We start from the raw sequence: 27,109 nt of genomic DNA on the forward strand, positions 1-27,109 counted from the left end.
GGAGATTTATCAAGGGTCGAATTTTTTATGCCCAAAACTGTCAAATTCGACTAGGAAATTATTCAAATTCAATTCAAGTTTTTTTAAAAAAAAATTAAAGATTTTCGAGATTTATCATACTCTGGCCTTTAAGAACTCGAATTCGCCACCAAAATCCTGCCAAATTGCTGTTTAAGTCAACGGGAGATGTCCTGGGATCAATTTGGAGTTGTTTGCAGCCTTCCTGACATTCAAGTTTTTTTGGGTTGATCCTATTCTCCCAAGTTGAACAAATTTGATTGTATTTAATGAATTTCGATTGGTTGAATTTCGAGTTCATGGGAGTTTTTACATAAATTCGAAATTCAACCTTTGATTTATGTGCTTTTAAGTGTCGTTGTGGCATAAGCCTCTTATCTCTTCTGATAGCCCACCTGTAAATCAGAAGATGGCCATGTGCAGATTTGCAGAAAGGACAATAGATTAGCCTACAGATCAAGCATAGTGCATTTTGCTACATGTTGGTATGTAAATTTCACTGATGGATCACAATGTGAAAATCCACATTCTTAAAGGGGTTGTTCACCATTATATGTACCTTTAGTATAACATAGACACTGATATTCTTAGAGAGTTTGCAATTGGTTTTCATTTTCTGTTATTTGCGGTTATAAGTTATTTAGTATTTTGTTCAGCAGCTCTCCAGTTTGGAATTTCAGAAGCTATCTGGTTGCTAGGGTCTTGTTTACCGTAGCAACCAGGCAGTGGTTTGAATGAGAGACTGGAATAGAAGATGGTCTTAATAGAAAGATATGGAATACAATTGTAGGATTTCTCATGGGTAATAAGTTCATGTACCTTACTAAGAAAACAGTGGCAATGCAGTGGATGGGTAACTCTCCACCTTCCCTCAGAGTTTGGATGCAGTGGGTGAACAATGCTGTCCCGCTTTTTAAACTGACATATGAAATTAGCGGGTCACCCACGAAATTTGACAAAGTCTGGGGGCTGTGGTGTGACACTGATCCAGTTTCAGCACTTGCTGAGGAAGCCTGAAATAGGGTAGACTACACACACCCCCTCACAAGGCAGCTATGCTATTTCCTGATCCAGCCTGGAGTAAACAGTGACCCCATGGCTTTAATTGTTACATACCCTATGTCAACTTGTATTCCATACAAAATGGGTTGTTGTTTTTTTATTTACATGTTTAAAACAATAAACTTTCCTTTAAAAAAAATTATATATATTGTAAACTCACAGAACAATAGTTTTTTTTTTAGCTGCTGGGGTTAGTGACTCCCATTTAAAAGTTGGAAAGATGTAGAAGAGGAAGGCAAATAATTAAAAACTATAAATAATGAAGACCATTTGCAAAGTTGATAGAAATACATAATTCTATAACATATTAAAAGTTAACTTAAAGGGATACTATCATGGGGAAAAAACACTTTTAAAAAATGAATCGGTTAATAGTGCTGCTCCAGCAGAATTCTGCACTGAAATCCGTTTCTCAAAAGAGAAAACAGATTTTTTTATATTCAATTTTGAAATCTGACATGGGGCTAGACATATTGTCAATTTCCCAGCTGCCCCAAGTCATGTGATAGATTATACTGTATAGATAGATGATGGATAAATAGATACTGTATAGATTGATAGATGATAGATACTGTATAGATAGATGATAGATACTGTATAGATAGATGATAGATGCTGTATAGATATATAGATGGGTAGATACTGTATAGATGGATGGATAGATTGATAGATAGTTAGATGATAGTTACATAGTTAGTTACATAGTTAAATTGGGTTGAAAAAAGACAAAGTCCATCAAGTTCAACCCCTCCAAATGAAAACCCAGCATCCATACACACACCCCTCCCTACTTTTAATTAAAATTCTATATACCCATACCTTTATTAACTATAGAGTTTAGTATCACAATAGCCTTTAATATTATGTCTGTCCAAAAAATCATCCAAGCCATTCTTAAAGGCATTAACTGAATCAGCCATCACAACATCACCCGGCAGTGCATTCCACAACCTCACTGTCCTGACTGTGAAGAACCCTCTACGTTGCTTCAAATGAAAGTTCTTTTCTTCTAGTCTAAAGGGGAGGTCTCTGGTACGGTGATCCACTTTATGGGTAAAAGGTCCCCTGCCATTTGTCTATAATGTCCTCTAATGTACTTGTAAAGTGTAATCATGTCCCCTCGCAAGCGCCTTTTTTCCAGAGAAAACAACCCCAACTTTGACAGTCTACCCTCATAATTTAAGTCTTCCGTCCCTCTAACCAATTTAGTTGCACTTAGTCTCTGCACTCTCTCCAGCTCATTTATATCCCTCTTAAGGACTGGAGTCCAAAACTGAACTGCATACTCCAGATGAGGCCTTACCAGGGACCTATAAAGAGGCATAATTATGTTTTCATTTCTTGAGTTAATGCCCTTTTTTATGCAAGACAGAACTTTATTTGCTTTAGTAGCCACAGAATGACACTGCCCAGAATTAGACAACGTGTTATCTACAAAGACCCCTAGATCCTTTTCATTTAAGGAAACTCCCAACACATTGCCATTTAGTGTATAACTTGCATTTATATTATTTTTGCCAAAGTGCATAACCTTGCATTTATCAACATTGAACCTCATTTTCCAGTTTGCTGCCCAGTTTTCCAGTTTAGACAGATCACTTTGCAAAGTGGCAGCATCCTGCATGGAACCTATAGTTCTGCACAATTTAGTATCATCTGCAAAAATAGAAACAGTACTTTCAATGCCCACCTCCAGGTCATTAATAAACAAGTTGAAAAGCAAGGGACCTAGTACAGAGCCCTGCGGTACTCCACTAACAACACTGGTCCAATTAGAAAATGTTCCATTTACCACCACTCTTTGTAGTCTATCTTTTAGCCAGTTCTCTATCCAGGATAAATAGATACTGGATAGATGGATAGATGGATGGATAGATACTGTATAGATAGATGATAGATCGATCACTAGATAGATGATAGATACTGCATAGATAGATAGATGATCGATAGATGATATACAGTATACTGTATAGATCGATAGATGATATTTAAATATATACTGTATAGATGGATGGATAGATTGATTGCTAGATACTGTATAGATAGATGGATAGATGGATCGATAGATACTGTATAGATAGATTGATACGGTATAGATAGATAGATAGATAGATCCGTGAGGAGTCAAGGTGAGTTTAAAGTGCCCTTTACACAAAGCTGAATGCACTGAAGGTTTTTTTTCTTTTTAATATCAAGCATTTGCCATTTCAAACAGAACAAAACACCCATTAATTTTTCACCAAGCAGAGACATATTTTGGCTCAGAAAAATGTACATTTTCTATGAAATGATTTCACTTTTTGCATAAACTTGTATAATTTAGTTGGCTTCGGCTCAAGTTTAAACTAACATTGTGGGGTCTAGGTTCTTTTTTTTGTTTTTTTTTCTCAGGAGCCAGATGCAATGAATGTCTTAAATTTAATAATAATCTGGTTTAGATTGTTGTCATTGACACCAGGAAATATGCTCTGCATTTCATCTAGACTAGATGGCTAGTATTTATCCGTTTAATGACTCCGAGGTACAGAGTCCTAATGCTGAAGATTATTTTCAAAGGATATACATTCTTCTTTACTAAAAAACACAACGCAGCATGAACAGAAGACAGCATCAGCTTTGTCATTTCTCTCTGCTGGTGGCAAAGGATAGAGTTACACACAAGTATTTTGTTAATTAAATAGAATTCAAAATAACGTGAGACAACAGCCCACATAGTCCGTATAGAGTCCTAAATACAGAGGCAGAGATACTTCATGGAAGTGATTCCTCTGTTCTTTCTAGATGTTTTGGCTTTGTCACTTATTATAACTCACTTAATTAAAACTAGTACCATCTCTAAGGGATACATAAATTAAAGGTCACAGTGGTAGATTTGTGCCTAATAAAGCTAATTGAGTGTCTGTTTAATGTATCAATGACTTTGCAATGTCAAGTTCCCATTTTCAAGGCTTATGGTGTAAAAAACTCAAATCGAAATTTTCAGATGTCCAGCTCAGATCTACAGAGTTAAAGGGGTTGTTCGCATTTGAGTTAACTTTTAGTATGATATGAGAGTGATATTATGAGACAATTTTCATTTGGTTTTGATTTTTTATTTGTGGTTTCTGAGATATTTGGCTTTTTATTCAGCAGCTCTCCAGTTCGCAACTTTAGAAATCTGGTTGCTAGGGTCCAAATAACCCTAGCAACCATGCATTGATTTGAATAAGAGACTAAGAATTCTATAACATGCCTGCATAAACTTAAAGGAGAAGGAAAGTCATCCTGCACTTGGGGTTGCCAAATGTTAGGCATCCCCAAGTGATTGTATTGACTTACCTGAAACCCCGGGCCGGTGCTCTTATCAGTGCCGGTGCTTTGCCTAATCAGTTGGCTGTCAGCATCACAAAACCATAGGATAAAAAGAAATGCACCCAAGTGTGAAATCTAAGGCCATTGGGCCAACAATAGTATTGTTATTGTTGCAATGCCAGAAGCTGGATCAAGGACCACTTCAACAAGCAGATGCGGAATTTGAGTCAGTGGGAAAATCTAAACTGGCTGATAAACATCTGGCTGATTTTCGGGCAGATATCGGTTATGTGGGCCTGTCGTAGAGCCCTATATATACAATACAGGCAGATAATCAGCAGAGTCTATCTAAAGAGCCTGAATCGGAACTTATTTCTGCCCATGTATGGCCATCTTAAAGGGTGTTTCACTTTTTCAGTTTGATCAAACACAACAAATCTCAACCTGCTACTTAGGGTTTCCTATAGAAGCCATCTACCATCCTGTTTATGTTTCCTGACACATAAATAAGGGGACCATTACCTCTTAGGATACATTTTTAGCATATGTAAAAATAAAAGGCGACTGATATGTATAGTCTTAGTACACTGCTTTGATGGAGTATTTTCAACATTACAAATGCAGCCTGCCTTGCTTTGGTCGGAGCACAGAAAAGCATCAGGGGAAGCAGTGGTGTCAGAAACTCCTCTATGAAATAGGATTTAATTGTACAAAAGTTTAAACTTGCTTGAGATGTCAACTGCTATATAAATATGTAACAGTGATACACTATTTGCTTTCTGTAATTATAAAATTTCACTGCTTCTTTTTTAAATACACTAAATAGATCTATTTTGACATCAGTTATTTAAGAGAGACGCCTGCTGATAAGAGCTGTGGCTTTACTCTTTGACACTGGCACTGCAATGCCTCCTAATTAAGAATTAACTGGGTAAGATAATGAATCAAGAATGAATTCTACTGTTTCTAATTTTATGCTAATCTTAAGAAGCTTTTATTCTGCAACAAACAGAACTTGTGATAACAGCTCCACTGCAGCATTTTCAGTATTTTAGCACTTCCTCTCTAAAGAAAGCATCAGCTCAAATCGTCCCCTTTGAAAAAGCAAAGCGAGAGCCTTGGAGAGAGTGCAGATGAATAGGGGAATGTTTTTCACATGACAAGCTACTCTAGCTGGCCTGTAGGTGGGTGTGTTGAACAGAAGGAAGCACTGGGAATGAATCTGTCAGCCAGTCTTACAGCTAATTAGCTCAGCCTACAACAAAGATAAGCAAGCCAGGGAGGAGGACCCCCTAAGGGTCTTTACATTCTGGCCTATGTCTGATTGGCAGATGTTAAAAGAGATTTCTTAGCAATCCACTGCATCAATGAGCTGTACCAATTCGGCAGAGAAGTGGAGTAAGTCAGGCATGAGGACAGTTTGTGCAGGCAACTTGAAGGACTCAGAACAAAAATGGACAGGACTTTGGACTCTCTGCAGCTGCTAGTGACTCAGGTGCTGCCCCACAGTGACCCAACCATAATATTCAAGGACTGTAAGTATTACAAGTGACTTGTTAGAGTGCATGAGGAATCTGGTACAGCAGCTGTGTGCAGTGCTTTAAGGCTACTGTATATAACATTCATTCCGGCATGGTCTGAGTAATCATGCTGGAGAAACGAGTTACTTTTGGAAGCAGCTGTAAATGGGAACGGTGCTGAAAGTCACAGAAATGAGATGTAGTTTTCTCTCTCTGGCATGTTTTATGTATCTGCAGAAATACCAGTATGTGTCAGAAAGAAAACAGAGGGAGCATTGTTATAAGAATATTTCTGGGAATTCAGACACATTCCTAAAGTTGATAATGCAGCGTGTCTCACCCCTATCAGGCACCCCCTGTCAATTACATCTCACTGCTGCTGGAAGATACCTTTAGTTGTGGCACATTAACATCACAGGACTGAAAGATTGATTCTGTGACCTATAAACAATGGTGCCTATTTGTCCCACTGCTGCTTTATTGCCAACCTACAAACTGTCATATTTCTTGTTTTGGTTATAGATTTGCAGGACAGCTTGTTAAACAGCACAAGTATTAGTCAACAATTTAAGGCTCTATTCTATATAATAAACACGTGTTTCTATTGTCAACTTTAATACTTGTGTCCTGAATATCAGTTTCCTTTGAATAGCTAGAAAGAATGTGTTTAAATGTGTTTCAGTTTCATCTTTTATTACTTTGCAGCATGTAAACTAGCAGATGTGCTCTCTGTATACTAGGATTTTATTGATCATACGGCACTGACGGTAGCTGTAACTATGTCTGAATTGCAAGTGTCCCATTTGCCCACTGTATTATAAGTTGGGTTATAGGAATAAATGATACAGCCAGTGACTTATTTACAGTGTTAATGGGGGGTTATTATATTCTCTCCTAATTATGGCTAGTTTAGATGTATGTTAGCAGCCAGAGATCTGATTGTTATTCTTAAGGTGGCCATAGACACACAGATCCTATCGTACGAATCGAGGATTCGTATGATTTTCGGATCGTGTGTGGCTTGTGCCGACATCTTTCGTCCGGCGGAGATCGGTCGTTTGGTCGATCGGTCAGGTTTGATTTTTACCCGACCGATCCCGCCGGAGCCCACGGCACATCGTAATCTGGCCACATGGCCAAACGATCAGATTACCCCCGATATAGCCATGCCTGTTAATGGCATATCGGGGAAAGATCCGCGATGTTGCCAAACTAGCGGATCTTTGTGTCTATGGCCACCTTAAGTAAAGGCATGTGATTTGTTATCCAATATGCTTGAGACATGGGGTTTCCGGATAACAAATCTCTCTTTAATTGTGTTCTTCATATCATGTCTACTAGAAAATCATGTAAACATAAACCCAATAAGGATTAATTATATCTTAGTTGGGATCAAGTACAAGGTACTGTTTTTATTATTACAGAGGAAATTATTTTTAAAAATTTGGATTATTTGGATAAAATCGAGACAACCTTTCTGTAATTTGGAGCTATCTGGATACCTGTACGCTGACAGTTCTAATGCAATTATAACCTTTTATTATACATTTTTTTTTCACCAAACATTGCTATCCGTAACTACTTCCTTTGGCATTATCTGCACAAGACCGTACAGAACAGACATGCAGTTATTTGTGTTTTTTTAACCATCACTGTGAAAAGTCAATAATGATACTTTAATGTCGACACATCTTCAAACATTCTAGCCTCAAAATGTTCTATTACTAAGTGCTCCTGATATAGGAGAATGCATAGGCTATAGCAGTATATATTCCATCTCTCTGCTATTATAGGCCCCTCTGTCATGGGCTATGGCCCAAAGTAATACTGTTGTTCAAGGATGTTTACATAAGGCAAAGGGGCAATGACCCACAGAAACTAGTCAGATGTGTCCTTCACCATTATAAATACTCTGTAAAAGCCGAGTGCTGTTTGGCTGCTATAGGTTAGCAGTTTAAAGAGATACTGACACCAGCAGTTACACTTTTTACATCTATCATAACATTGTCTTTGCATGCCATTTATAATTTTGCCATAAAATTATTTGCCCAATGCCGTGACGCTTGAAACTTGATAAGGCTAGAAACGTTGCTGTGAATGTTGCCCTGCTACTGAAAATAAAGGCTTTTTAATAAAATGTTGGAGTGCTGCCCATCTTGGATTTCTACAAGTATTTCTAAGTGTGGAAGGACACTGGGGGAGGTGCACCCAGAACAAGGTGTGTGCTACCTGAATTTGTTTGAAGTTAAGGAGGAATTCTTCCAGATAATAAGACAACTTTCCAGGAAATGTTTCCAGTTATTCCACTGCAGAATATCTTTTCATTGTTTTTGGTAATTTATGGTGCCACTTCTCACCTGAGCTTTCTGACAGCAATAGAAGATTGTCACCAGTGCTCATTTCTACTGCAAATAAAAGACTGGTGTTGGTGGATCTTCAGCTATTGCTGAATTACAGTTGTGAGCATCCCATGGCAGGTTGTTTTAAATGGTTTGTTCACCTGAGGATGATGTAGAGCAACCAATTGCTCACCAACCCCTTGGATGTTGCACCCAGTGGCTTTAAAGCAGGTGCTTATTTTCAAATTCCAGGTTTGGATGCAAGTTTAGTTGCATAAAAAACAGATGTACTGCCAAACCAAACCAAGCCTCCTGTAGGCTGATGCTATGAATGCTATGAATATTTGGCACCCAAGGAACTTTTTGCATGCTTGTGTTGCTCTCCAACCTTTTTTACATTTAAATGTTGCTCGTGAGTGAAAAAGGGTTGGGACTCCTGATGTAGAGAGTGATATCATGAGACAATTTGTAATTAGTTTTTATTTTTTATTATTTGTGATTTTTAAGTTATTTAGTAGTGATGGGCGAATCTGTGGTGTTTCGCGAAACGGCGTCATCGTTTTTTTTTTCTTTTATGTCAGCGCACATTTTTTTTGGACGCCGACGAATTTTTGCTCCAGTTTTGCGAATTTATTCAGCGGCGGCGAATCGCGGGAATTCGCCACGAATTTGCACCTGGAGAATAAATTCTACCATCACTATTATGTAGCTTTTTATTCAACATTTCTCCCATTAGGAATTTCTGCAATATGGTTCCTAGGGTCCAAATTACCGTAGAAACCATGCATTGATTTCAATGACTGGAATATGAATAGGAGAGGGCCGGACTAGAAAGATGAGATTTAGTCGCCAGGTGACTAATTGCCTCTTCTGTGGGGCAACAATCTCCCTGAACTGCCTTCCCCCTGCCTTTTGACTGCTATAATGAGATAACGCCAGCGCCATTGCACTCGCGGCGCTTCGATTTACGAAGAATGCTAGCTCCCTTATAGAGCATTTGTTCTTTTTAGAAGGGAGTCAGCGACACCCATTTGAAAGCTAGAAAGAAAAAAGGCAAATAATTAAAAAATATAAAATATAAATAATAAAGACCAACTGTAAAGATAATTTGAAGGTGAACTGCCCCTTTAATGGAATTAGGAATTCTTATTTAGCAACATGAAGACAGCCACAGGTAATGGATCTGAGTGATAGATGGACATCTTCTATAGTGAACCCCTTCAATTAGAATGTCACTGCTGTCATTCTGTATTGCATGTAATGGTTTGGCTTAGAGGTTGTGCTGCAATGCATGTCATAGCGGATAGTTGACTTTTTTATACTAGATAAAATGTAAATTAAAGGTAGCATAGAGACATATTTAGAAGTGATGTGGCTATGTCAAATTCTATTGTACTTCTTTAACACTAGATATATCAAAATGCAAGATGTTGGACCATTTCAATATATTTATATACACAAAAGCCATGAATATCCTGTAAATTATATCCTTTTAAACGATGACTAGTGATGTCATCAGTTATAAGCGGTGAGTACTCATTTTTGTCATATGACTCACTGAAACGTGTATATTATCATAACTAAAGTACCCCTTGTTGGAAAATATGAGGATATTAGAAGTCACCTTGGAGTTCCATAAACTGTATAAAAGGTATATGGTCATAGAACTCCTTGGTAACTTATAATATCCTTACATATTACAATAGGGGGTACTTTATTCACTATACAAACTGTGTAAAACCCATAAAAGTCGCTAACAGAAAAACTATTCGCAATGCAAAAAGTTATGCCTTTGCGAGAACAAATTTTGCTTTGCGTGAATTTTATATAGCTTTTGCGAGCCCAGATAGCGACCACTTCCGACAGTGGAAGACAGTTTGCGAATTTTATAGTTTATAGTATAAAACTTCTTAATGAAAAAGTAATGTTTGCGCCAAAAGATTATGACACCTTCAAGCACTTCTTAAGAGAAGTTTAAGGAACAATATTGCATTGCGAGATGTAGATTTTTAGTCTTATTTGTATTCCCATACCTATCACTAGGTGGTGCATAGCAGGGCTGGAACTAGGGGTAGGCAGAAGAGGCACCTGCCTAGGGCACAACAATAGGGGGGTGCTGTCCCTTTTCTGCCTACTCCAAGTTCATAGTCGCTTCTTTCTGCTGGTCTTCCCTCTCCTCTGCCGCTTTCCTTCGCCTCTCCAGCCCTTCCCTCTGCCACTTCCCCTCTCCAGCTCTCCCCTCCACTGCTTCCCCCCCACTTCCCCCCCACTCCGGCCCTCCTCTATCAGTGCCCCCCTGAACATCATGGTAGACACGTGAACATACGATTGCACGGGGAACCTTTTTTAGGGAATGTGATGGCTGATGATGGGTAACACTGAAAAAAATGGGAATATTTGTATCTTACAAACCTGATCCTATAGTATTCTGGTAGAAAAATAAAACATTCTAGATTGGCTGGCTGCTTTGGAGACTTTATATTCTATGGAACTCGAATTTTTTTTGCCATAACAGCTACATGTCTTAAAAGAAGTTATGTTAATGGATCAGTTAGCCAATGACATAGTCACTAAGTGGGTAAGGTTTATGGAGTATGATGGTTTTAAGAAAATGGAATTCTGTGTATATACTGTAGCTTATTATTTTCTAGGCCCTGTTCCTTATACTGAGCAGCAAAGCCCATAAAAACACACTCTTGCCCTGAGCTGCCCCACTGAACAGCGCCTTTAAGATGCCTCATAGCATGGCAAGACTTTATTTGTACATTTTAAGATAAAATAAAGATAAGATAGTGACTATACTAACAGTAACATACCATTCATTTAAGGTATATCTGACAATCACACAGAGCAAATCATGCTACTTCTGAGGTCTTACTTGTAGATCCTCCCATGTCCACCAATAGCTGTTAGAATGCAGCATGTCCATGACTAGAATGCAGATAGTGCCACATCTTTGTATGACCTATGTCAACCTTCCCTTCCCTTTCCATCCTTTTATTTCCAATATTATCTTTCTGTCTTTCTATGTCTATGGAGAACCACTAGTTCAGAGAGAGGCATTATCTATGATGGTAATCCATAGTGTCTGCCAACTAATGCATTTGCTCCATAAGGCACCTTCCAAGACTATGCTCTTTATTTTAACATTTTGTACTAGTACATTCAGTGAATTTAATAAAGTACTAGTGCATACAGGGTATTTAATACAGTATGCCTATTATTGACAATATGTTATACATGCTGCCAGTAGCTTTTTACGCACAATATAATAAAAGCTCTCTTTAACCCAAGAAATGGGCCAGATGGGACTTCAGTTGTCAACCAGATCCCTCTCAAGGAACATACACGTTTATAGCTATTACTACAGTATGTGATGAGTCTAGGCACACGTCTGTGCACAGATTGCTGTTTGAAAAGCAACACAAATAATACAGACGCAGAATGATTGCCCTATTAAATCTAGGGGCAAGAGTTTAGAGGCTGAAATAGCATCATTAAAAACACTCACCTCACTAAATAAATTGAAAGACTGGACAACAAGGGAAACTTGGGCTATAAACTAAATTGAAAGTATTTCATACATATGCTGAATAGACTCTTCAAAGGCTTGTTCTCTGTCTTGTTGTTCTAAAAGAGGTGAATGTCCATCTGCTTTTGATTTTCAGTGGAAAAGTAGTATAAATGTGGAACAGGCTTTGCAGGCAGTGCTGCATGAATGTATTGTCTGGATTAACCTACCTGTTAAGCAGCAGGTTTTTGATGCTAACATTTCTAGCCTTTTTAACTCTTTGTGACAGTAGCCCTAGAAGGTTTTGGAGTCAGGTGGGAGTCAAATTGTTCCTGTGTGTCATTTGCAAACAATGGGAGGCGACATACGTTATAGAGTTATGTATATATAGTGATAAATGTGCCCCTGTATTGTAAAAAATAGGGATATTATAACTCTGGGGACTTCTAATACACGTATAGGATCCATTATCTAGAGATCTGTTATCTGGAAACCTGTTATCCAGAAAGCTCAGAATTTCAGAAAGGCCATTGAGCCCAGTTTATCCAAATAATCCGAATGTTAAAAAAAGATTTATTATTTCTCTGTAATAATAAAACAGTAGTGTGTACTTGATCCCAACTGAGATATAATTATTCCTTATTGGAGACAAAACCAGCCTATTGGATTTATTTAATGTTTACATGATTTTCTAGGAGACTTAAGGTATGAAGATCCAAATTACGGAAAGATCGGTTATCTGGAAAACTCCAGGCCCGAGCATTCTGGATAACAGTTCCCATACCTGTATCCTGATACTGGTACTTTATGTATTATAATGCACAGGTTTCAGTGAGTCATGCGACAGAAATGACATCACTAAGCATTGGTTATAACTGACTAAGCACCATTTATAAAGATTTTAAAGTTATCTGTAAATGTAACTGCAATTAAAAGCAGTATTTGCCTGCCCCTTGCTCTGCCCTGTTTATTTTAACTGTAGAAACAGCGTAGAAGAAGCGAGCTAAAGCTGAAGAAGCATGCAAGGTATTGTCCACCAATAGCTGTTAGAATGCAGCATGTCCATGACTAGAATGTAGATAGTCCCACATCTTTGTTTGACCTATGTCAACCTTCCCTTCCGTTTCCATCCTTTCATTTCCAATTTTCTCTTTACTTTTTTTTCCTCTTTCTCTCTTTCTGTCTTTCTATGGAGAACCACTAGTCCATAGCATGTAGAGAGGCATTATCTATGATGGTAATCCATATGTCTGCCAACTAATACATTTGCTCCATAAGGCATCTTCCAAGACTATGCTCTTTATTTTAACATTTTGTACTAGTACATACAGTGAATTGAATAAAGTACTAGTGCATACAGGGTATTTAATACAGTATGCCTATTATTGATAATATGTTATACATGCTGCCAGTAGCTTTTTACGCACTATATAATAAAAGCTCTCTTTAACCCAAGAAATGGGCCAGATGGGACTTCAGTTGTCAACCAGATCCCTCTCAAGGAACATACACATTTATGGGAGTCTTTGCTGAAACAGAGCAGACCCGTTGCATTGTATCAGGAATGCAGAATGGAACAGACAAATAGAGTATTACTTTTAAACTGCAAAACAATTTGCAAATAACTTTACAACCACTGAACATTATTTCATTTAAATATATTAGAAAGTGGCTTTGAATTAAATTTAAAAATTGTATTTTGGGGTTTACATCTCCTTGAACTTGAAGTTCTCTTGCGGCCACATTTCTGGAAGCTGTAGGAGTTCTGTTCCAAATAATTTTCCTGTGTGATCTCTTCTCCAATGTCTGAAGCCATTTAGGATATGTATAAGACTTGTAGGAAAGAAGCAGGGGGTGAATTATAGATAATACTTGTTTTCCACTTGGGTTACTTCCATGCTGTCTCAAAGGGATTCCAATGAGACACTGATCCTGAGCGTGTAAATTAAAAATGTAACTATATCTTTCCACAAATCTGCTAGTTCTGAAATAGCAATGTAGTTTGGGTAACCATGGGATAACCCCCATGTAACTATTATTCTCAGTGTACAGTTCCACCTGCAACCCCCCCCCCCCAACTGAATACATTTCTACATACCCAGGAAGGGAAAATCAGTATTTTAATCCTTAATTTCTACTTCTTGGAAAAACTTAGGTATACCAGAGATCCCAGATCTTTAGGAACCTATATATACATATGTTTATCCAAGAGTATACTGAATTATTTTATAGTTATTGTATTTTTATCTTTAAAGTGAGAGATAGGAATAACTGCAATTGGTTATTTTAACTGAGACAAAATATATCAAAATTCTCCTATGAAAATTTAAATTTGGCATATTTTATTTAGTAAGACAGTATGTGGATTCTTTCTTAGATTTATCTGGGTAACTGAATGGACAGTAGTATAAATTAATGACCAGGAGGGCTGCTTTGTTTAACTCTATGGTGACTGAGGATATATATAGGAATTCTGGGTAAATCATGGTGGTTCTGGTATGGAAGAGAAGATGTGATGGCCAAGACATTCTGCTACATCTTCTGCGTCATTTGGATCTTGAAACTAGAGTTGGTGGCTGTCTTTCAGTAGAAAGAACTTGAATGAAACGTCCCAGTTGTATTTCATTTTTTAAAGTGTGCAAATGGTTTTAATAGTGTACACAAAAGATATTTTTAGAGGAAACATTAATCTGTTGTTCCCAATTTACAGGCTTGAAAAACCTCTGCATGTATTGCTAAAGGTGGCCATACATAGGCCGATAAAAGCTGCCGACAGGCCGAGTCAGCAGTTCATTGGCCCATGTGTGGCGCCCTCTGACGGGCTTCCCTGATCAATATCTGGCTCATAGTCGGCCAGATGTCGATCAGGCAGAGGTAAAAATCCTGTTGGATTTTCGGACCACATCTGTTGTTTGATGGGGTCCTGCGATCCGACCACCCGTATTCCATACATTATGATCCGATCGTTTGGCCCACGATCAGATCAGCCCGATATCAGCCCATCTCAAGGATCTCTATGTGTATGGCCACTGTAAGTATGTGGGTATAGGTGGCCATACACTGGCAGATTTAAGATTCCAATTTGGGTCCCTTAGACCGATTTGGCAGCTTATCTGCTCACATATGGGGCCCTCCGACAGCCCCCCTTTATCAATAGTTGGCCAAAAATCACCCAGATGTCGATCGGGCAGGCTTGATTTTTATATCAGATCAAGCACCACATCAGCTCATTGATGCGGTCCTCGCTCCAATAGGATGTTTGATTTTAAACAGGTGACCAGTAAATGCTACCTGCTGATTAGTTGCTATTAGTTACTGCTCCTGGGCAAATGTAACCCCATATGTAATAAAAGGCACAAGTCCAACTGCCCAAGAGCAGTAACCCATAGCAACCAATTAGAGGTTTGCTTTTAAACAGGTGACAAATAAATGCTCCCTGCTCATTGATTGCTATTGGTTACTGCTCCTGGTCAAACTCAGTGCCTTTAATTACATAACCCCCTAGTGCATTTTATTACATAATCCCACAAATCTTCATCCATCCATTCATTTTAAAGGAGAACTAAAAAATGAATATGGCAAAAACTGCCATGTTTTACATAATGAACTTATTGCACCAGCCTAAAGTTTCAGCTTGTCAATAGCAGCAATGATCCAGGACTTCAAACTTGTCACAGGGGGTCACCATTTTGGAAAGTGTCTGTGACACTCACATGCTCAGTGGGCTCTGAGCAGCTGTTGAGAAGCTAAGCTTAGAGGCTGTCGCAAATTATCAAGCAGAAAATGAGGTTGGTCTGTAATATAAACTGATGCTACAGGGCTGATTATTAAGTTATGATGCTAATTGCACTGCTTTCTGTGCTGCCATGTAGTAATTATCTGTATTGATTACTAATCAGCCTTATATTGTGACATTTATATTCTATGTGTACTGTATATTGTGTGTGGGTCCCTAAGCTCAGTAAGTGACAGCAGCACAGAGCATGTGCAGTGAATCAGCAGAAAAGAAGATGGGGAGCTACTGGGGCATCTTTGGAGAGACAGATCTTTACTGCTAAATGGCTGTGGTTGCCTTGGGCTGGTAGAGAAGCCAAAAACATAACTTCTATAGTTTGACTTATCTTGTCCTTTAAATACATGAGTTTCTAATGGATATCTAGAGACTGTACAATGAAACTGCTGGCATATTATTTAAAATTAAGAGGATCTGCATAAAAGGAATATGGCCCAGCAAGCAATGATAGTTAACCTGGCTATCCTAAGCACAGATTGGTTTCACAAGTGAATGCCGGTGACTGGTTCAGCATTATACTTTTGCTTACATATAGCCTAGATCATGTGAAGTTGCCATGGTTCTATATGATTGGGATTTATTTCTGTGGTTTCTGTGTGCTCAATTGGATTTATCCAAAGTACTGGGACATCAATTTCTCTTTTTTTCCCTGTCAGTTACTTTCTCTGTTAAGTCTTTGTTCGTGCAGAAACATTAGACTCTTGTAAGACATGTTTATTGCATCTGGCTCACATTCATCTTGAAATGTAGGTGCCATATGTCTAATTACATTTTATCATTATCATAATACATATTTGCCAGATCATAAATAGTTTTCTGTAGTCTGAGTTATTATGTTTATTAAAACCAAATCTGCAGATCAGCATTCCTTTCAGGGGATTATTTGGCAACGCTATGCCCACGTGAGAACTGGTACTGTCCGTTTCAGCATTTTGTTAGTGTTGTGATGGTAGTGTGAGCCATACAAGCAAGAACAGCAGGTATTTACTAACTGTGGGCAAATTTGCACTAGTGCAGTTACCTAGGACTGTTCTATGCCATTTAAAAGCTAACGGTACCTAAGGTACAGGCATGGGATCCATTATCCGGAAACCCATTAACGAGAAAGCTTCGAATTACAGGATCTCCCATAAGGGGGAAATTTAATAAAGGGCGAAGTGGCTAACGCTGCCGAAAATTCACCAGCGTTACGTCATTTTGCCACTTCGCTGATTTACTAAGTGTCCCTTGTGAAAATTTGCTGGCGAAGTAGTTAGACTCTAGCGCTACTTCGTTCCCTAACGCCAGGCGAAGTTGCACTCTGGCGAAAGTTTTTTTTCTGAACGTTACCTCTTTCGCCAGAGTTTACTTTGCCAGGTCAGACCAGGCGAAGTGCAATAGAGTAGATAGGAGTTTGGCATAAAAAAGTTGAACATTTTTACTTTTACTTTTACTTTTTTTTTTATTTTTACTGGGTGATAAGCTGAAAAAGATCGAATTTTTTTTTTTGGGGTACCCTCCTTCCCCCTTACATTTGCCACCTAAACTATACAGTGGGCACATGTGTAGGGCAATATAAGACCTCTATTTAATTTTATTAAGTTTCCCTGGCCTTGTGTAGTGTAATGTAGTTGCTGCAGCATATACGTCCATTGTACTTTAACTGCACGCCGTATGCTAATTAGGCATCGCTAGTAGGGATGCACCGAATCCAGGATTCGGTTCTAGGATTCGGCCTTTTCCAGCAGGAATTGGATTCAGCTGAATCCTTCTGAACCGAATCCGAATTGAAATTTGCATATGCAAATTAGGGCCAGGGAGAGAAATTGCATGACTTTTTGTCACAAAACAAGGAAGTAAAAAATGTTTTCCCTTCCCACCCCTAATTTGCATATACAAATTAGGATTCAGTTCGGTATTCGGGCGAATATTTCAAGAAGGATTCATGGGTTCGGCCGAATCCAAAATAGTGTATTTGGTGCATCCGTAATCGCTAGCGTAACTTCGGACTGCTTATCGTATTATCGCTAGCGCAACTTCGTAAGTGTTCGGTAACCTGTGCACAACTTCGGATCTTCCTGGCGAAATTACGCCTGGCGAAGTGTGTATGTGAGGGAAGCCAGCGCTGGCGGATCTTCGGAGCTAAGTAAATTTCCCCCATAGACTCCATTTTAATGAAATAATTCAACATTTTAAAAATGATTTCCTTTTTCTCTGTAATATTATATTAAAACAGTAGCTTGTACTTGATCCCAACTAAGGTTGAATTAATACTGTAAATAATGTTTAATCCTGTAATAATGTTTCCATTGTTTATTTATCAAAATCTGAATTTTTAAATTAAAAAAGTCAAACCAAATTAGAATCCACGATTGGACCATATTTATTAACAAGCAAGCACAATTTTATCGGATCAGGGAAAAACTCGATAAAATCAAGCGGAAATCCAAATCATACAATATAATACAATCATACAATATAAGTTTTTTTCCCAAATATGACTTTTTCCCGAAAACCCTGAATTTTTCAGATTCCTGCTTGAAAACCACAGAAACTTCAAAAAAGGATAGGGACCTCTCCCATTGACTTACTGAATAAACAACTGCGGCAGGTCTGAGATGCCGGATTTTCAGATTTGGACTTTTTCGATCCTTGGGGTATAATAAATCTCAAAAGATGTGAGCTTTTTTTTCCACTAAAAATTCGGTTTTTATAGTTAAAAAAACCTAAATTTTTCTAAGTTTCTGGCATTCGGACTTAATAAATATCCCCCTTAAGTTATGGAGATCCAAATTACTGAAAGATGCCTTTTCCGGAAAACCCCAGGTCCCAAGCATTCTGCATAACAAGCCTGTTATTTATACTGTATTTTAATTACTGCTACTTGCAAGGAGAATGCCTTTAGAAAGAACGTTGGCTGACTATGCAATGCATATGTAATTTATAAGGGTTAGCACAGGCAATTTACAATAATCTGAGTAGGAACGTAACTTTTGCATCTTTTGTTGCCCCCACACTGGAGGAGATTTATGTGTCGTCGACAAAACATTCCACTTGCCATTACCCTGAACCTCTAATGCAATTGTTTCTAAATTGGGGTGCTTGCCTCCCTATGGTAATGATAAGATGTGTTTAACTTAACTTTAATATATCATGTCCTTTCTTTTCACAATGATTTTGTGGTTAATATGCACAAAATATGATTCTTAGACTTTTGTTCACCAGGGAACTCCCTGGTGTGTGCATCGAAAACTTCCCCTGCCGCAAGCATTAATATGCATATTTCATCCTGATATACTTTTTGACTGCCCCCCATTCAATCCACTGTTTTGAGTGCCCAGGGGGAGATCATCCCAAACCCCTAGTTACACCCATATGATGCAGTATTTACCATATTCTCATTCTCCCAAGTTCTATGCTGGGATCATTTCGAGATGGCATAATATTATGGCTACCAGTCACATTGTTAGATCACTTTTATCAACAAAACGTCTACAATACATTCTCTAGTCTAAGGCAATTTAACAGCTTCACAGGGCCTTGCTTTAAGTTACAGCTCATAATGGGTCCCAGCTGTAGCAGGGTGCACTTATGATTTTTATGTTTAAATGATATGGTTTTACTGATTATGTGCCATAGATTGATTTAAGAAATGTAATCTAGCCTTAGAAGCCCTTTCACGAAAGAATTTCTTTATGTAATAGATTTCATATTGGATTTTCAACCCTGAATGCTTCTCTTGTGGTCTCCATTGTCTCCATTTTAATTTTTTTGGTTATGGCTCCTTATGAAGTGATATAAATAATCCCCTTTTGGCACTGCTGTTTCATATAAAGGATAGGAGAGGCTAGGTGTTATAATCCTAACGCTTGCATACATCCATCAAATGTGTCTCTGTTACGAATCCAAAAGACATGGCAGACTCTAGAGAGTAATTAATGTCAGGGGCCCGTTCAGCAAGTCCTAGAGCACATTTAGATGTTTCATCCACAACAGAGACCTTTATTACAACATGTCAGCAAGCGATGTTTTTGTCTTTTCTCTAGATCATTTCTTAATTTTTCATGTTGGTCTAGATACAGTACATTTCTCCAACAGTGACAAAGACTTTTTTTTTTTAAATTATGCAATTTATTTTAGAAAACAGGCTCTTTAAAATAGCAGTTGTCTTGTATCTATATTATGGAGAACCATATGTTACAAATTATGTAGTTCCAAGAGATGTCTCTTTCACCAGCTTCCACTACACTGGGGCTCTGGAAAACCAAGTGACCCATCTAAGAGGACAGGATTTGACATATGATGCGCACAGCAAGATCTCGTAGCAATTTGTTTCACAGTGAGAGCTCTTGTGTTTGAGCATGGTGTTCCTCATGCTGTGATTAAGGCATGTCTCTGTGGCCTTTTAAGTGTCGACAAATTAAGTGGTTTTGCATATACTGCACTTGGAATGAGCAGCAGATAGGAAATAACAAAGCATATAGCGCCTACAGGTATACACAGTACTTTACTGAGATTATTGATCATTTGATCAATGTTGGTTGTACATACTATGTAATAATACATTATTTTTGACAATTTTTTAAAATCTATTTTTGTATATATTGGTTTTCTGTGCACCGGGGCAACTACAAGATAGCTTAATGGAATGTGATGCGCATATATATATATAAAGGGCAGCCAAGTATGGAGGTTTACTTTGAAAGCAGCAAGTTAAGTTGCAGGTAAAACCAAGTCACTTTGTAAAATGTATAATGAAGCAATAGAATTCTTAATGAATCAGATGAAATTGAGCATAGGACTGGCCAGATATGGGATGACTTTGACGTAGTTGGCCAGCTTAAATATATTGCAATATATGGACAAACAATCCCTGTTTTGTTTAAAGGGTAAGGCATTTTTTAGTAGCAGTATGCACAAAATGTCGCTGTCTTAAATATATTGATAATGGGTTGAGTGCAGAGGACTCTTGTATTTGACTATATATATATATATATATATATATAGTGCCGGCATAGTGCAGAGAGAATGGTGAATTGCTAATGTGGTGCCTCTATTCAAAAAGGGATCTGTTCTCAGCCCCAAAACTATAGGCCAGTTAGTCTGACTTCAGTGGTAGGAAAGCTTTTCGAAGGATTAATAAAGGATAAGACACTGGACTTCATAGCAAATCATAATAATATGAGTTTGTGCCAGCATGGTTTTATGCATAATAAATCTTGCCAGACTAACTTAATTTCTTTTTATGAGAAGGTACAGTAAATTCTATAATTAGTATAAATATGGGTATATATAATTTATCTGAGAGTAGGGAGGGGAGTGTGTATGGATGCTGGGTTTTCATTGATCAATTTTGTCTTTTTTCAACCCGATTTAACGATGTAACTATCTCTACAAGACCAAGACCACACACATGCTCAGTATTGTCTGGGCTTCAGTTGCGAAGTTAAGCTTAGGGATCGTCATAAATATCAAAAAAGCAAAATTCAAATAATATCTGCCAGAAGCTGATACAGCAAGACTGATTAATAAACATAATATGCAGACTGCACTGGGCCTGCAGATACAAATCTCTACACGGCTGTTCTACAAGGAAACAAACAAAGCTGCTCGAGTTCTGGGAAGTCCCTCCCCCTTGCCATTTGAAAGTATGAACGTTATCCTGCAGATAGTTAGGGACTGTCTGAAGTTTCCTATCTGCATCAGTCAGAGCAAGTAAAACGAAGGGGGAATTTCACTGCATATAGTCAGTTTTATTATAAAAACGGTACACATTTTTTAGTTAAAGTATATTGTAGATAGATTTCTTTTTCATTAAAAAAGTAAGTAAAATGGGATTTAAATTTTTTGCCATTATATCCCCTTTAACAGTCCCGCTTTAACACACTCACTGGTGTTCACACAAAACTCACGTTTCCAGCACTCACAGGTGTGGACGTACACAAATCCCCGAATCCTCTCTGGGGCTCACTCTAGACACTTTTGTCTCTGGGAGGGGTTTCTCTCTTCCTCTCTCCAGTACTTTTGGAGCTTTCTCCAACTCTTTAACTCAGTGGGAATCACACTCTTTTCCCCAGGTACTCACACACACCTCCCTCCTGCACATGGAGGTGTCCACTGGCCACTCACCCTCCTCCACTCATGGAGGTCTCAAGGGGGAAGCACTGAGGTGTAGTCTCACACTTACTTTTACTTTTTATATTTCACAAGTCTAACACTTGTGAAATATACACAAGAGTGTGCCCTTTTTACACACATATCCTACAATATATGTCAAAAGACATAAGGAGTACATTCCAACTGGAAAAGATAGTAAGCTCTTCGAAACAGGGATCTCATTCCAACTGTGTTTTGAAACTCAGATGACACACATTCTTCCTCACTGTTCATATTAACTGTACCCATTTGTGTTTATTCATTTGAAAGCATTGCATACACTTGTGAGGCTAAATAAAGACATATACTGTATAATATACGTCATTAAGGGTCATTTTGCCCATTATGGACAGATGTTGAACATACTGTCTGGGAAATGGCCAAACTTCCTGTTGGTAAGTATCCTAATCATATAGATGGAGAAAGTAATCAAAACAATTTAAGGGTCACAAGACAAACATTGATACAATTATTGTATGGTGTCCAAATCCAACAGATTCCGATGTCATCTGATCACAAGTACTATCTCTGACTTGCTTGAGTCAAATGAAATGCACAGCCATAGGTTCCACTTCTTGGACCTACTTCCAGAGCCATATGTTACTCAAGGGCATCAAAGGCAGTTGGCAGAGATACATGCATGGTTTGGGGGGTGGAGAAGGTGGGAACAATACTGATTTTTATATTCAGTATGGGCGTGAGCTACACCTCTTTGCTTGTTATCAGGGGCATTACTATAGAGGAAACAGACCATGTGGCTGCGGGGGGGGGGGCAGGAGGTCAGCCTCTAAACATTTTGGGGACCTGAAGAATAATTTGATGTGCAGCCCAGTTATATATATTTATGCCACTGCTTATGGTACAGCTGTGCTGCTGGGAAGGCTGGGAAGACTTGGAAGTGGATGTAAAGCAATTTTAGGGAAGGTAGTAAAAAACAGTATGTATGCGTGCGTGAGTTTACATGTACATGTTTGGGTTTAACAGGATTACTTTAAATTACATGGTGCTACTTATAATGAAGGCTCTGTTTGCAGAAAGAGTGGTAGAAACCGTCTGCTTATATTTCAAAATATAAGATTCCTAGCTGGCACCATGGTCAGCCTAAATCTAATGACCTGTTTGAAGTGACTGATATTGCTAAATGTGGCTCCATGACAAGTACAATTAGGAAATGTATATTGCTTTACCTTGTCTAAGAAATACAGGGTGAACAGAAAAGGTAGGGAATCGTGTCCTGGTTTGAACTGAGTATTAAGGTTTTCAAAAGAAAGGAGGCCAGTTCATTTTATGAGTGTAGTGTACACTATTAATCAACAGGAGGAGGTTTAGCTTTTAGCATGGATACCAAAGGTTGCATATTTGTGCCAAGTTTAATCACAGGGGATTTTTTTCTACTGACAATATAACTGGTGTAACTTAAGTACCAGCACGTCAGAGGGAATTGTCTTTAATTTACAGGAGAATTTCACGTCCAACCATAAAAGGTGTTCCTTTGGATTTTGTTAATAAAATTTGGTGTACTTGGATGGGATATGGGTTCATACAAGTGATCAGAGTGCTACAGAGTTCCAGCACTTTACGTAGTGCCTTAAAATAATATTATAACAAACAGAGATCAGGAGGTTACAGAATGAAACAGTAGAATTAGAGTGCCTTTATTCATATTAGATGGAGTGGAAACGTTATATGCCTCAAAAGAGCGTTCCCTGAAAATTCTGTAGCAATATCAATAGCTTTTGGTTTTGAGTAGATGATATTAAGGAAACTGCCACTTAAAGCGGTTGTCCACCTTTAAATTAACTTTTAGTATAATGTAGAGAGTGACGTTCTGGGACAATTTGTAATTGGTTTTAATTTTTTATTATTTCTGTTTTTTCAGTTATTTAGCTTTTTATTGAGAAGCTCTCCCATTTGCAATTTTATCAATTTGGTTGGGTCCAAATTACCCTAGCTACCATGCATGGATTTGAATAAGAGTCTGGAATATGAATAAGAGAGGGCCTGGGCTAAAAAGTAACAATTACAATAAATGTGTAGCCTTACAGAATATTTTGTTTTTAGATTTGAAGGCTGAAAAGAGTCAGAAAAAGGACCTATAAGTTTTGGCAAAAGTTAATTACACTTGGATAAGCTGTTTAAGGCTCATGGCACATCTGAGGGTTTGCCCACAACAGGGCTGTCCTGTAGAAACCCCCTTCCCAATGTTTTAACTTTTTATAAGTTGAGTCAAAGCTTTTTTGATATATAGACACAGTGAGTAGATAAAGGTGAGAGCACAGATAAATTATACAATTAAACTTGATCCCAGGAAATGGTTGATTCTATAGCAACTATTAGAGGTTTCTGATAAAAAATGCTGAAAAAGATGAATATCATCTGCGAAAATGTGATAACTCTAGTAAGTGATTACCGGTATGGGGTATTTTATCCAGAAAGCTCCAAATTACCAAAAGGCCATCTCCCATAGGGGCAAATTCACTAACCGGTGAATATTCACCAGCGCTGGCTTCCCACACAGCACAACACTTCGCCAGGTGTAAATTCGCCTGGACAATGCTAATTCACAAAGATCCGTAGTTGTGCACAGGGTACCAAATGCTGGCAAACTTATGCCAGAGAAATTATGCTCAGCAGTCCGAAGTTACGCTAGCGTTGGCTAATTAGCGTATGGCATGCAGTTAAAGTACAATAGCCGTATATGCTGCAGCAAATACGTTACATTACACAAGGCCAGGGAGCCTTAATAAACTTATATAAAGTTGTTATAATATCCAAAAAATTCTATTTTTTTTTAAAATGATCTCCTCTTTCCCTTGTATTTGGTCCAAACTAAGATATAATCAAGCAAAACCAGCCTATTGGGTTAATTTAATCTTTACATGATTTTCAAGCAAACTTTAGGTATGAAGGCCCAAGTTATGGAAAGATTCCTTATCTGGAAAACCCCAGGTCCCAAGCATTCTGGATAATAGGTCCCATACCTGTATTATATGACATGACGATAAAACATCTTTTACTTTTACATGTTATACTGTATAAACTGTATAGCAAGGTAATACCCAACTTTTTTTATAGCATGAAACTAAATTTAGGGGTACACAGTGTCGGACTGGGACACCAGGGGCCCACCCAAAAACCTTAGATCAGAGGCCCATCCAAAAACCTTAGACCCGGGCTCACTCTCAGAACTATTATTTTTCCTCTCCTCAACCTCTATTCTCCTAGTCTCTTTTCTTTACATACTATACTATAATCTATTATTCCATCTATTTGGCATCTTTGTTCTCATAGAAATAGGGAATGGCCATGAAATAGGCGAAATGTTTAGAAGCAAGAGGCCCACTGACACCTGGGCCCACCGGGAGTTTTCCTGGTATCCCAGTGGGCCAGTCTGACACTGGGGGTAAAAGACTCGGAGATCCTTTACATATTCAGAGTTGTCATAAAAAGGTTCTGGGAGACTTGTGTCCCCATATATAAACCCACCAATAGATCAACTGAAAGCTGGAACTGCTGGGGTGGTGAGATGCTAAATAATGTTTTAACAAAACCCTGTACTGCATTATAATAATATTTAGAGGGAATATTGCAATATTTCCATTTGAACTAGTAACAGATAACCCTTTTACTATGTATAAAGCTTCTCAAAATCTACAGCTGACATTAACATCAAAGCAACACATTTTTAACATATGTATTCACCCTGAAGTTTTGAGAGTCTGGATGCCATGCATTGCATTCATTAATTACAAAGGGGCTTTGGTGCCAAGATCTTCCTAAGAGGATTTCTTATGAGACCCTTTGATATCAAGAACTTGTCTGGTGCACTTTCAAAGAGGAAACGCACAGCATGATATCTTGGATCAAAACAGTGGTTTAGCTAATTGGCAGTTGGTATGGGTTTCAGACTGCCAAATTCCAAAGGATGCTGCCACACTGTGAATCAGTTAAACAGCTGCCTTTTAACTATGCCTCAGAAAACAAAAAAAAATATAAGGTTGCATCACAAAGGAAAAAATATATAGATGAATGTCTGGGCATGTAAAGGGGAGGTCACTCTTTTAAATTATTGCTCTATTTTACAATGACCTTTTATTATTAGTATAAATGATACTCTAAGATATGTTCAGTAACTATTTGGCTCTCTTTTTCCACTCTCCAACAGGGGAAAAAGATGAAGGCAAGATTAACATTATTTATATTACTTATCTTTCTAGTCAGACACTTTTCTATTTATATGACAACATTCTAACCATTTTCTTGTTGTTAGGACACATGGTAACAATTCCGATTCTAAACTGGAGAGCTACAGATCAAAACATTTTAAAAGGTTCAAAAATCACAGAGAAAACAAAATAAAGACATAACACTTTCAAACTGTATAAATAATCAAATGCTAAATTTTAAATCTCTTATCTTGAACCATCATTTTGTGATGGTCTGTGTGCTCACTCATGGATCACCTGACCAGAAATACTGCAGCTCTATCTGTAACAGGAAGAAGTGTGGGAGTAAAAGACAGAACGTTGTCCATTAATTGGCTTATGTGAAATAACATGTTTGGTTTGTTTGTGTGCACCGTGAATCCTAGGATCCCAGGGGCTGCCCAGAGTTCTTAAAATGGCAATTTTCTATTTAGAATTATTCAATGGCACATGCTACTTAAAAAGTATATTATTATGAAAACGGTTTATTTACATGAAGCAGGGTTTTACATATGAACTGTTTTTATGCAATATAGTTTTATAGAGACCTACATTGTTCAGGGGGTCTTCTAAAAAATCATTTAAATGTTAATAAAACTCAATAGGATTATTTATATTTGAGTTGGGATTAAGTACAAAGTACTGTTTTATTATTACAGAGAAAAAGGAAATCAAAATTTGAATTATTTGATTAAAATGGAGACTATTGGAGATGGCCTTCCCGTAATGCTGAGCTTTCTGGATAACAGGTCTCTGGATAACCGATCCCATACCTGTACTAGGCCTAGTGTAAACTTTGCAACAATACATTACCCAATATATTCTCTAATAGGGGGATTTACCTATCTCCAGCAAGAAGTCTTTTTAACCTGTTCTGAGATGTCTAGCAAATCTAGGAAGCAGTGGCATAACTTTGTAGGTACAATCCCCATGCAAAATAATTTTTCCAGGCTCCCTTAACCTCCCACCTGCACAACATCCCAAGTGGCCCACTACCCCCTCCTGGCGGCCAACCCCCCACTACCTTGGACTGTTGGGTCTGCTTCCTCTATAGCTAATAAAACCCCCCTCCTTCCCAGCCACTCTCTTACCTGGGACGCAAGTCGGGGAGTGGCCGGAGTCAAGTGGGGGTGGGCAGGACAGAGGTGGGACATGGACAGAGGTGGAACGAGGGCAGGGCAGAGGCGTGATGGAGAGTGGGTGGGAGAATGAGGATCGGAGTGCGGCGGGCCCTT

At 38.2% G+C, this 27,109-nt stretch overlaps 1 protein-coding gene across 1 annotated transcript in view; it reads left to right on the plus strand.

Annotated features, from left to right (window-relative positions):
• Positions 1-5,526: 5,526 nt before the first annotated feature.
• Positions 5,527-27,109, plus strand: part of lix1.L (limb and CNS expressed 1 L homeolog) — an 89,982-nt gene continuing 68,399 nt past the window's right edge. The window contains exon 1 of the mRNA XM_018264522.2: positions 5,527-5,906. Coding sequence (XP_018120011.1) covers positions 5,825-5,906 — 82 coding nt within the window. The 5' untranslated portion in view covers positions 5,527-5,824. The remainder of the gene's footprint in view (positions 5,907-27,109) is intronic.

The sequence above is a fragment of the Xenopus laevis genome, chromosome 1L (assembly GCF_017654675.1).
Source record: "Xenopus laevis strain J_2021 chromosome 1L, Xenopus_laevis_v10.1, whole genome shotgun sequence".
Classification (NCBI taxonomy): Eukaryota; Metazoa; Chordata; class Amphibia; order Anura; family Pipidae; genus Xenopus; species Xenopus laevis.